Genomic DNA, 11,842 nt, shown 5'->3' on the forward strand with positions numbered 1-11,842 from the left:
CATAAATACTTTGCAAGATAAATACCAACATCATGAAAATAGAACTTGAGAAATTTGCTGCCTCAGGGTATCTCAGATGTTCTGTGCAGCAACAGAGCAGCTGCTGTTGCTGTTTTACATTACATTATCTAAATGTCACTGATACCTAACAAGTCAATGTATAACCTCAGAATTTAGAGGATGTGCTATGAGTATGAAATATTAATTCATTGTTTTGATGTCTAGAATCATGTACAGAGAAATGAAGGATTCTGATAAAGAGAAAGAAAGTGGAAAAATGGTAAGACCTATTTCTGTGTCTTTGTTTTATGGCTCTGTTAATAAAAGCAAAAGAAATATTGTGGCAGTTTTTGAAATGCTACATTAAAAAAAACTAACAGTTTTCAATTACTTAAAGAATATTAGTGAGTATATTTGTAAATGCATGCTCCTTTAAAAAAAGACATTATATATTGCATGTGAAATCTTAAAGACTTTACAATCAGGAAAAACCAACATTTGGTGGTTCCTGTTGTAGGGTTGCTGGTCAGTAGAGCATGTGGAGCAGTACCTTGGCACTGATGAATTACCAAAGAATGACTTGATAACCTACCTGCAGAAGAATGCAGACTCAGCTTTCCTGCGCCACTGGAAATTAACCGGCACTAATAAAAGTATTAGGAAAAACAGAAATTGTTCCCAGCTCATAGCTGCATACAAGGTATATGTCTGCATCCAAACTTTTTGTATTATGAATGGCTGTGTGCTTTGTTTTGCAGCTTCAAAGATTCTTGTGGAGGGAGAGCCATGGTATTTATAGGGAAATTGAATGTTCAAAAGCCAGTTTCAAGTTTAGGTTTTGCTGCTTTTGCCTTTTTATTTTCATGTCTTCTGTTAAACGTGGTTGTGTTAAAATGCATTTGAATAATGATCTGCACAATTTGATTAAATGTTAAGTTTGAACACAATAACTGTTTCGATTTTTTCAAATCAGTTTGGAATACAGTCCTAAAGACAGCAACACACACACAGTTTTCATTCTTAACCATTCTTTTTTTTTACAGGACTTTTGTGAACATGGATCAAAATCTGGATTGAGTCAAGGGGCCATTTCTACTCTTCAAAATTCTGATATCCTTAATTTGGCCAAGGAACAGCCCCAGGCCAAAGCTGGCAGTGGACAGAACTCCTGTGGAGTAGAAGATGTTCTGCAGTTACTTAGAATTTTGTATATAGTTGCCAGTGATCCTTACACAACACGGACTTCTCAAGAAGGTAACTTAGTTAATTGGCAGAGCTTCTGAAATACTTTAATGAAAAGAAATAAAGGAAAACTTTTCTCTTGATTATTTTCAGAAGGAGATGAGCATCCTCAGTTTAACTTTCCACCAGATGAATTCACAAGTAAAAAAATTACTACAAAGATTCTGCAACAGATTGAGGTATTACGCTCATTATACACCGTGTATATGTAGTATTGTTTTTAGGGCTCTGTTACTCTCTTCCTTACCTTGACTCTTTGAAATGATTGGTTTTTTGCCATTTTTGATTTTTTAATTGTTTCGTGCATATTTTCTTCCTTATATTTTGAATGAGTAAATTCTGTAAGAACAGACTAGTCTGAATAAAACCATGGTGTTTTTGTACAAAGCATACAAAACTTTTTTACTTGATGTATTGTGGTTATGAATAATAATAATAATAATCTTCTGTGCCAGACATCAATGTTAGAATGTAGTGTGTGTATTTCTGCCTGATGATAATGTAAAAAAGACAGTTGATTATGTTAGGGTTCACAGACATTTTATTACTCATACATTCTACATAAAGCTTTCAAAAACAGCATTTAGAAAACATCCTACTGGTAGCATGTTAGTTAGATACATTAAAAGGAAAAAGGATGCAGAACTACATCCTACTACTAGGATGTAGTTCTGCAGTTCAGCTACATTTTCTGCAACAAAGATTAAAGAAGATTCTCAGCTTAGTTAGCCCTTGTGTGCTTTTTGAAGTTCAGGGGGTTTAATTTACAGTCACATTGTCCTAATTATTTGTTAAAAAAAAGTTTGAATTTTTTGTGTTCTTTCAAAGATTGTTCTGGCACCATGAACATCCTTGTAGTAATAATTTCTGTAGTATAGTTTATTATAACTGTATTTCAGAAGGGACTGTAATAATATTTCAAGGGGATAATTTTCTACCATCAAGTTTCTTTCATGTCTTCTAATACTGAGATGGTAATATCTAATTTCTTTTGGGCAAAACTCAGAAGTAATTCTTTCCAGGTAATTGGGTATTTAGATCTCCCCACAGTGCTTTGAGTAGTATAAATCCCAGAGATTTACTACAGCTTTTAGTGTCTATCTCAAAGCACCCTGTGTCCACTCTTAAGTCTTAGAAAGTTTATGAACTTAGAATAACAGAATATACTGAGTTGGAGGGGATTCACTGGGATCATCAAGTCCAACTCCTGGATCTGTGCAGGACATCCCAATCATCACACACCGTGCCTGAGAGCATTGTCTAAATGCTTCTTGAACCCTGTCAGGCTGGTGCTGTGACCACTTTCCTGGGCAGTCTCTTCAGTGTCCAGCACCCTCTGGGTAAACAATCTTTTCCCAATATCTACCCTAAGTCGTCCCTGACTCAACTTCAGACTAAATTTCTTTGAGTCCTGTCACTGTCACCACAAGAAAGAGATCAGTGTCTGCCCCTTCTCTTCCCCTCACAGGGAAGTTGTAACTGCAATGAGGTCTCTCCTCAGTCTCCTCCAGGCTGAACAGACCAAGTGAGCTCAGCTGCTCCTCATACAGCTTCCATATTGCTAACATTTGAAAGGGGGGAAAAAAAATCTCAGTTGCTGAGAAGAAAGAAACTTATTTGAACACAGATAAAAACTCTGTATTTAGGTGTGTTTGCTGTGTATGTACTTAGTTACAAACTTGTTGGGACCACCTAAGTCAAACATTACTAACACTGGTGGTGTTTTTTTTATTCCTTGCATTTAAATACAGGAACCCTTGGCACTAGCAAGTGGAGCTTTGCCAGACTGGTGTGAGCAACTAACAAGCAAGTGTCCTTTCTTAATTCCATTTGAAACAAGACAGTTGTACTTCACATGTACAGCATTTGGAGCATCAAGGTAAAAAAAAAATAAAAGTATGATTGCTTCCTTTTCGTTTTTTTACATACAGTAGTTTCTAAATTGCTGATTTCCAGAAGGACCTTAATCCTAATGAGAAAACTTTTCATGCCAAATTTGAATAATTTTGGATAATGGAAGGAAGAAGATGGAGAAGCTCAGAATGGCAAGGAATTTCATTTTTTAACTTCAAGACTTGCTTGTTTACTTATAGCCATGTTATCCTATTGGCCAGTTTGTCTGAGTTGCAGTTCATTACATAAAGGACTAAAAAATAGGAAACATTTGAAGAATCATATGAACTGAAAGTTTTTTGGAAACACATACCTTTTTATAGTTCCAGCATCTTGTGATTGTTTTGGTTCATTTATTTTTAATTCAGTAATGTTTAAACAAAACAGAAAAAAATTAAGAAAAATATGCTGTTTTGAAAGTTGCTATAAGCTGCATAATGAAACTGGAACAAAACCAGACTTTAAAACATTTAAGGATATCCTCTAGAGTTCTTTGTTACCTTGGAATCATTAATATTTTGATTGCAGCAGTCATAACTTTTAGAGTATGTAGACAGTGTAAACCTTTTTGCTGGTATACTTTTTTTGTAACGAGAAGGAAGAACTAGTTTTTAAGGGTTTTCTTGGCTCTTGCTACACTTGGTTTTCCAAATCAAAGGGTAGAGAGTTGCCAAAATGACTGTTTTGTCTTACATGCAGTAGAAGTACCTCATGAGGAATGTAAAATGAGGTATTAAAAAAGAAAGAAAAAGGAAGAGAAGAAAAAGTATTAATTTGCAAGACATCAGTTTAAATCTTCTTATTGTGTAAAAATTTTAACTTCTACAGAAAGATGGTCCATATCTTGGGGTCTTTTTAGTTTTGTTTTGGAAGAAGGTAATTTTTAGAGAAGCTGCATTTTAAAGAGATCCCTCAGGAAACATTGCATGTTATTTACTTCGTAAGTAAAGAACTTTCTTAAGTTCTCAAAACACTGGAAGTAATTCTTGAAACTCATCTATTCTGTATGGACTGTGTGTGCGTACACTCTGCTGTGTCTGTCATGACACTTGGCTATTTTTTCAAAACAATCAACAGATGATAGCTTTGAAGGTAATTTATTGCTGCATAGATGATAATACATACAAAAATTTGGAAATTTGACTTTGTGTAAGTGCTACTATTAAAGGTAGCTATTCTTCACTGATATGGGTCTATTTGTCTATGACTGCACTTGAACTTTGGTTCTGTGTTGCTCTGAGGAGTGTGTTAGTAAATAACTCTGCAAAACTTGGTCTGTATCAATGGGGTGATGTGCAACTGCCTTACAGTATATAATGAAAGGTGTGATACGTGTCTAAACAGTTCTGAGCATCTGTGGTTAAAAGTTCAACAGTAAATGCTACCTTTTGTTTTTTCCACTGTAGTGTGAAAACTATAGGAATTCAGATCAAGAATGTATATTTTCATTGGTGCTATCATCAGAATCTGGCAATTATATTAGAAATTATTTAGTTTTCTGACTTCATAAAATATGAAGTCGCCCATATTTTGGGGCATTTCAGGCTGATAAATAGTTTAGTTTGGTTTATACCTAAAAAAAATTAGAAGGCAATTAGTACTTAACAAGTAATTTTTTATTGGTGACTACTTTCAAGTTTTCATGCTGGAAGACATGGAAGTTTTAAAGAACTGGTGTTTGGTTTTTTCCAGAGCAATTGTATGGCTGCAGAACAGACGTGAAGCCACTGTGGAACGGACAAGGACCACGAGCACAGTACGACGTGATGATCCAGGCGAATTCAGAGTTGGACGCCTCAAACATGAAAGAGTGAAAGTTCCGCGAGGTGAATCCTTGATGGAATGGGCAGAAAATGTCATGCAGATTCATGCAGACAGAAAATCTGTTCTAGAGGTAAAGCATATCTGCCTAGCAGAGCGAGGTTAGATAGCTATTTCTAATGTACTGGAGAGGATATTGAATATCCTGTTCCATAACCAATGCTGAACATTTCACTAGGATTTTCTTTTATTATTAACTTTCCTTATGTTTTTCTAGGTTGAGTTTTTAGGGGAGGAAGGAACAGGCCTGGGTCCTACCTTGGAATTTTATGCGTTGGTGGCAGCAGAATTTCAGAGGACAGATTTGGGAGCTTGGCTTTGCGATGATGATTTTCCAGATGATGAGTCCCGACAGGTACATTTTAATTTGTATTTTAAACTGAGTACTTGTGTAAAAAAAAATGAAAAATGAGCTAGACATCCAGGAAGGAAAAACACATGTTCATAAAGCAGCTACTCATCATGGTCAAGAATGATCAATCTGGTCCACAGCTTGTTTTTTTAATTCTTCCCTTTTTAACAGAGCAGTAGAGTATAAGAAGTTAGTGCAGATATCTAATTAAATCCACCTTTAACCATGTCTGCTTTTTTTTGTCTGTCTCTTAAATCAGGTTGATATTGGTGGTGGATTGAAACCGCCTGGCTACTATGTACAGAGATCATGTGGACTCTTTACAGCACCGTTCCCACAAGATAGTGATGAACTTGAGAGAATAACCAAACTCTTTCATTTCCTTGGAATTTTCTTGGCTAAATGCATTCAGGACAATAGACTTGTGGATTTACCCATTTCTAAGCCTTTTTTTAAACTCATGTGTATGGGGGACATTAAAAGTAACATGAGTAAGTTGATATATGAATCACGGGGTGACAGAGACTTGCACTGTACTGAAAGTCAGTCAGAGGCTTCTACAGAAGAAGGACATGATTCCTTGTCAGTAGGAAGTCTGGAAGAAGACTCCAAATCAGAATTTATTCTTGATCCACCAAAACCTAAGCCTCCTGCCTGGTTTAATGGAATTTTGACATGGGAAGACTTTGAATTAGTAAACCCACATAGAGCTAGGTTTCTAAAAGAAATTAAGGACCTTGCAATTAAAAGACGTCAAATTCTAAGCAACAAAAATCTGTCAGAAGATGAAAAGAACACAAAACTGCAGGAATTAATGCTGAAGAATCCGTCAGGTTCAGGGCCTCCTCTTAGCATAGAAGATTTGGGGTAAGTTTTCATATTTATTTATAGATAGACAAACAGTCTTGTGTTAGAGAAAGAAGCCAACACATAATTACAAATGAATTAGTAATAAAGCTTAGTTTTAAATACTATCATTGCAAGAGGTAATCCATAGAGATGCAGCCATATTCTTTTTCTTTGGTTTGAGGATTTTCTCTTCTCACTTGCTCAGTTTCCTAATCTTAAATGTGGCTATGTTGCAGTGATGTATGATTCTGGAAACATAAATACTTGTAAAAACAACTGCTTGTAAAATCACAGCTTGAAAAAAAGGGTGATTCAGTAATTTCTTTGTTATGATAACTTGAAATTTATCAAGTTCTTTGGAGAGCTTTTAGAGGACAGATTGACATCTCAGATTGTGTTCCTAGTACAGTGTTTAAATCCATGTTAAACAGAGACTTTTAGCAACTGTAAAAGACAAAGTACTCATACCTATGTAAACCCATGTCAGGATGTCCTGCTCCCTAGTTTTAAATATTTCCTTTGAAACAATAGTTTTTCCTGAGCTGAAAGGGAAAGGAACCCCCAAGGATCAACCTGCACAGCACCATCCCCAAGTGTCACACCCTGTGCCTGAGAGCATTGAACAAACACTTCTTGAACTCTCCCAGCCTGGTGCTGTGACCACTGTCTTGGGGAGCCTGTTCCAGTGCCCAGCCACCCTCTGGGTGAAGAACTTTTTTCTGATATTCAGCATAAATCTCCCCTGACACAGCTTGAGGCCGTTCCCTTGTGTCCTGTCACTGTCACCCCAGAGAAGAGAAGCCTGCCCCTCCTCTTCCCCTTGTGAGGAAGTTGTAACTGCAGTGAGGTCTCCCCTCAGTCTCCTTTTCCCCAGGCTGAACAGACCAAGTGACCTCAGCCTAGACCTGTCTTCCTCTCTAGACCCTTCCCCATCTTTGTAGCCCTTCTGTCAGTGATCTGTAATAGCTTTATATCCTCAAAGGGCTTGTGGAATTTAGCCTGGCTTGTTATGAAGAGAAAGCAAGTAGCACTATTGAAGGGCCTAAATGCCTAATAGTTCGAATGGCGCTGTAATTGTTACTGCTGGAATTTAATGGAAATTGTTTTTCTGAATTTGTGAACTAAATTAAATGGTTTGAGTAGTTCTGAAGCTGATAGCTTTAAGATACCAAATTTATAAAATTTTCAGTGGTTATCAAATCCAAATAGAGAGTGAGAATGTGCATTTACATACCATATGTTTGAAACACTTAATATCTGTGTAGTCCATTACTGTTTGTAGTTCTGTGCTTTTGTATATACATGAACAGTGGTTCAAAGTGATCCACTCACAGTGGTTTGAAATTCAGTGCTTTTGGGCCTGACCGGTTATAAATCTGGTGTGTTTACAAAAGCAGTAGCAAACTTGTTTTCAATTATTAACTACCTTTGTATTTTGAAGTTTAAATTTTCAGTTTTGCCCTTCATCCAAAGTATATGGGTTTACAGCTGTGGATCTCAAACCAGGTGGTGAAGATGAGGTAAGAAAATTACCTACCTTTACAATTTAACCAGCAGTTACATTTTTATTGTCTCAACAATAACTTTAATGAACAGTGAATTCTTAGAGTATTTATCTACTGTCTTTACAGACTGTAACAATGGATAATGCAGAGGAGTATGTAGATCTCATGTTTGACTTCTGCATGCATACTGGTATACAGAAACAAATGGAGGCCTTCAGAGGTAATTGTAAATATAACAACATATATGAAGTTAGGTGGAATAATGGGTGTTTAGGGCATGCTGGTTTAAAGTGGTGGCATAGAATGGCTTTCAAAAATAAACTTTTTACTTCAGAATGCAATAGGTAAGATACTAACTTCAGAATACCTTTGCATTAGTTATGCTGTTTTTAATTGCGAAGATATTTCATTTACCTTAATTAAGAAACTATTGTTTGAGTCTGGTTTGCCTAAAATACAGCTTAAATGCTGACATTATTGTATAAACATTATTTGGACTCATGTTTATAACTGTATCTTGTGTAAATTAAAGATGGCTTCAATAGAGTGTTTCCGATGGAGAAGCTGAGTTCCTTCAGCCATGAAGAGGTTCAGATGATTCTGTGTGGAAATCAATCACCTTCTTGGGCAGCTGAGGATATCATCAATTACACTGAACCCAAACTGGGATATACAAGAGATAGGTACTTTTATTCTGAATTATTTTAAAATAGTAGCTAAAAGAAAATGTTAAGTGATAGAATGTCCAGGATGTTCATTGGATGAAGATGCCAAATTGGATGAAACTGGTGGTTACTGAAGAGCAGGTGATTGTCTAAAATTGCATGAAATAACCATGTGTTACAGCAGGTAGGTTAGAAGGTACTTGGTAGTTTTGTGATGAGAGAAGATAAAAAAATTATTCGAATACAAGTAACTAGTGAAAATGTAATGGCAGCTAATACAGATGATTTTAAATAGATTTTAGAGTTTTTATTCTCATATTTGAGAATAATAGCTATAATTTTTTTCCAACTGTGTACAGTTGTTACTTTGCCCATATTTCTTATTCCTTTCTCTTGAGGTGTAGTTAAAAAAGAAAGTGTACTATGCAGGGGACAAATATATTTGCCAGTGGTTGGCTATCAGAAGGTGGTCTTGATTTGAAGGTTTTTCAGGTGGTCTTGATTTGAAGGTTTTCAGGTTTGTTTGGTTTGGGATTGGGTTTTGCTGCTTGTCATGTTTGGTAGCAATAACATAAAAATCACTTCTGGAACTGTGTTAGAATAAGCCTGCTGAAATGTTTGAGCTCTACTTCTCTACCATTCAAAAGTAAGATGCCCAAATAACACCCCAAGATAAGTATGTACCTACAATTTTTTTCTGTAATACTCTGCAAGGAGATTAAAGACTATTTTTTTGGATTGAAGTATGTTTTATTCTTAATACTCAACAGGCCCTAGAATCTTAAAATGTCTGCTTAAAAGTGACTAAAGATTGTAATTCTACTGTCTCAAGTTAAAAGAAATTTTAAAAAACCCCACACTCTTTTAGTGTTATCAGAACTAATTGTTTTACTTTATTTTAAGCCCTGGATTCCTTCGATTTGTGAGAGTCTTGTGTGGAATGTCTTCAGATGAGAGGAAGGCTTTTCTGCAGTTCACCACTGGTTGTTCAACACTCCCACCAGGAGGGCTGGCAAACCTTCACCCCCGGCTCACTGTTGTGCGCAAGGTACGGCATCTCCCGGCCACCCTGTAAGCCAGCTGCTTTGGCTTGGCAGTGCAGGAGTTTCTGCAGTAACGATGATGATTTTTATTTTAGTTATTTAATTTATGGCAGTATGCTAAGGTTCCGATACTAACTTCTTGTTTCAGGTCTGCTCTCTGATACCATATGTATGTAATGTATTTTCATATAAAATTCATATATTTAAATATCAAGGTATTAATGTACATATAAAGCAAGTATATTTATAAATTGGCCTGTAGCTTTGCTGATGCTATTGTTTCTTGACAACTGGTGTAAGGTATGCAACAAGTGCCATGACTTACAGGACTTTACAGCTTTTAACTTCCGTACTGAGTGCTGTGAACAACTGCAGTAAAATTCTTTTTTTTCCTCAGGTTGATGCTACAGATGCAAGTTACCCATCTGTGAATACATGTGTGCATTATCTGAAGTTGCCTGAATATTCTTCCGAGGAGATTATGAGGGAGCGTCTGCTAGCTGCTACCATGGAGAAAGGTTTCCATCTCAACTGAGCCACTGAGCGCAGCCTGGGACATGGAAGTGTTTTTGATACTAGCGAAGCCTCTTGTGTTTGTGTGCAAAAAATACGATCTCCACGCTGTGCTCTGACGAGACTTGCCTTTTTTCACCTGTGAGGCTTTAGGAAAATGTGGAATGTTTGTTAGCTGCTAATGACAAAATAAATCCTTGTAACTACACAGCCAGCAAGAAATTGGCACAGAACACTGTGTGATGCTTCAAGGGCTTGCACAACTGGAAATTAAGGTGTTTCTGTTTGACTGTTCCAAAGAACAGATCATCAGATTTTCAGTGTTCACTGATACAAATTTCTAACAACATATTGTGTAAAATTTGTCTTTTAATACCCTGTACACTACGGTTGCCATCACTGATCCCTGTTTTGCTGGCTTTAAGCTAACTGGTCAGAAACTTGCTTCCTTTAAAATTTAGACTTAATGGGCATCTCCAGCCTTTTCTTTTTTAATGGTGCCTGCACTATTGGAGTATTTTAGTGGGTTTTTGCGTATAATCATGCACAACCATTTTTTTTTTCTTCTTTTTCTTTCAAGTGGGAATATATTTTGATTTCTCAACTGCCCTGCTATTAAGATCAAATCCTTAAGTGTGTTTGTGCAGCTCAACAATAAAGCTATTAAAAAACACTGGTTCCTAGTGCAAGGCACACTTAAAGCAAGTTTTACTTTTGGTTGTATTTTCTTTGTATATTATAAACATTTATTTAACTTGTTGCAGTTTGAAGTTTAAAAAAAAAAGCACCCAATGTGTAAGCTCAAAAGTAATCATTAAAATGTTTGCAACATATAAATATGTCTCTTCTGAATACTTCATTAGTACTTACTAAATCTCTGTATATGTTATGAACAATGTGCCATGCTTTTTTAAAGGTTTCAAAGAACTGCATAAGAGAACTACTGATCTCACAAATTCATCTCTGTGTTCAAATCTTTTCAGAGTAAGTGGAACTTCTTAAGAATGAGTCTGGCAGTGATAACCTGCATGTGGCAGGTTTTGGTGCTCTGCTGTGAGCCCATGTGACCTCAGACTACAGTTCTTCATTACACTGGAATAAAATCTGGGTCAGACGATACAGCTGATTCAGCTTTACTTGAGATGGACTGGCTGTCTTGGTGTTAGCATGTGATATTTATTGGAAGAAAAGTGGCTTACAGTAAGATAAAGCAAGATGACACTATGGTTTTAAAGATTTTTAAGTAGTTAGTAACAGGAAAAAAAAAAGGCTATTGTAGTTGAATCTATGTAATAAGTTTTGCTTCGTGCCAGTTGTCTTTGGTAACAACCTCTTCTCAGGCCACTGCTGAGGTGGGCTTGCCAAAAGATTCTGCCTTGCACATACATATCAGGTTGGTGCCAGATTTCTTTTCATGGCATTGTTCATAGGACTTTACAGCATTGTTTTTTAGATTTTCCCTAATGCAGAATTGGAGGGGAATATCCACCATCTTGCCTGTACCTATTGTGCTTCAGACAAACACCTGTGTCCAGGTTTATGCAACTCTGCTCCAGTCCCAACATCATCTTGTTTTGATAAACATGTTACTGTGTGAAAGCCCTCTGAATTATTCTCACACAGAATATGCTTGTTCAGTATAAGGTTATATGTAGGGTTGGACTGGAGGTTAAGAAGGAGGCAGATAACAGTTGTAGAAAGGTAAGTGGAAGTAAGCTGAGATTGCCAACTGTCCCGACTTACAGAGTAGTGTGCAGCGTGAATCATCACACTGGATGCCTGGGGATGCAACTTAGCGTAGCTGCGGCTTCCTGCTCAAGAAAGGAGACTTCATTTGGTACCTACCTGGTCCTGAGAACTTGCACATCTTTTATTACTCATCTTCTGTAAGAGTTTTAATCTTGATGCATAGATAGCATACACAAGAGAAACAAAAATACACTGGTGTGCCAAAAGGGA

At 36.6% G+C, this 11,842-nt stretch overlaps 1 protein-coding gene across 9 annotated transcripts in view; it reads left to right on the forward strand.

The window, feature by feature from the left end:
- HECTD1 (HECT domain E3 ubiquitin protein ligase 1) overlaps nucleotides 1-11,078 on the forward strand; it is a 62,146-nt gene extending 51,068 nt beyond the window's left edge. For 5 of the 9 annotated variants that reach the window (XM_053980167.1, XM_053980164.1, XM_053980168.1 and 2 more), the window contains exons 30-42: nucleotides 226-280; nucleotides 518-700; nucleotides 1,044-1,254; nucleotides 1,336-1,421; nucleotides 2,994-3,121; nucleotides 4,828-5,029; nucleotides 5,174-5,311; nucleotides 5,568-6,175; nucleotides 7,599-7,677; nucleotides 7,789-7,882; nucleotides 8,195-8,345; nucleotides 9,231-9,375; nucleotides 9,768-11,077. In XM_053980167.1, coding sequence (XP_053836142.1) covers nucleotides 226-280; nucleotides 518-700; nucleotides 1,044-1,254; nucleotides 1,336-1,421; nucleotides 2,994-3,121; nucleotides 4,828-5,029; nucleotides 5,174-5,311; nucleotides 5,568-6,175; nucleotides 7,599-7,677; nucleotides 7,789-7,882; nucleotides 8,195-8,345; nucleotides 9,231-9,375; nucleotides 9,768-9,905 — 2,218 coding nt within the window. In that variant the 3' untranslated portion in view covers nucleotides 9,906-11,077. Of the gene's footprint in view, nucleotides 1-225; nucleotides 281-517; nucleotides 701-1,043; nucleotides 1,255-1,335; nucleotides 1,422-2,993; nucleotides 3,122-4,827; nucleotides 5,030-5,173; nucleotides 5,312-5,567; nucleotides 6,176-7,598; nucleotides 7,678-7,788; nucleotides 7,883-8,194; nucleotides 8,346-9,230; nucleotides 9,376-9,767 lie in introns of all 9 variants that reach the window. The other 4 variants (XM_053980162.1, XM_053980171.1, XM_053980165.1 and 1 more) reach the window with 2 other exon arrangements.
- The last annotated feature ends 764 nt before the right edge of the window (nucleotides 11,079-11,842 follow it).

Source organism: Vidua macroura, chromosome 6 (assembly GCF_024509145.1).
Source record: "Vidua macroura isolate BioBank_ID:100142 chromosome 6, ASM2450914v1, whole genome shotgun sequence".
NCBI classification, from domain to species: Eukaryota; Metazoa; Chordata; class Aves; order Passeriformes; family Viduidae; genus Vidua; species Vidua macroura.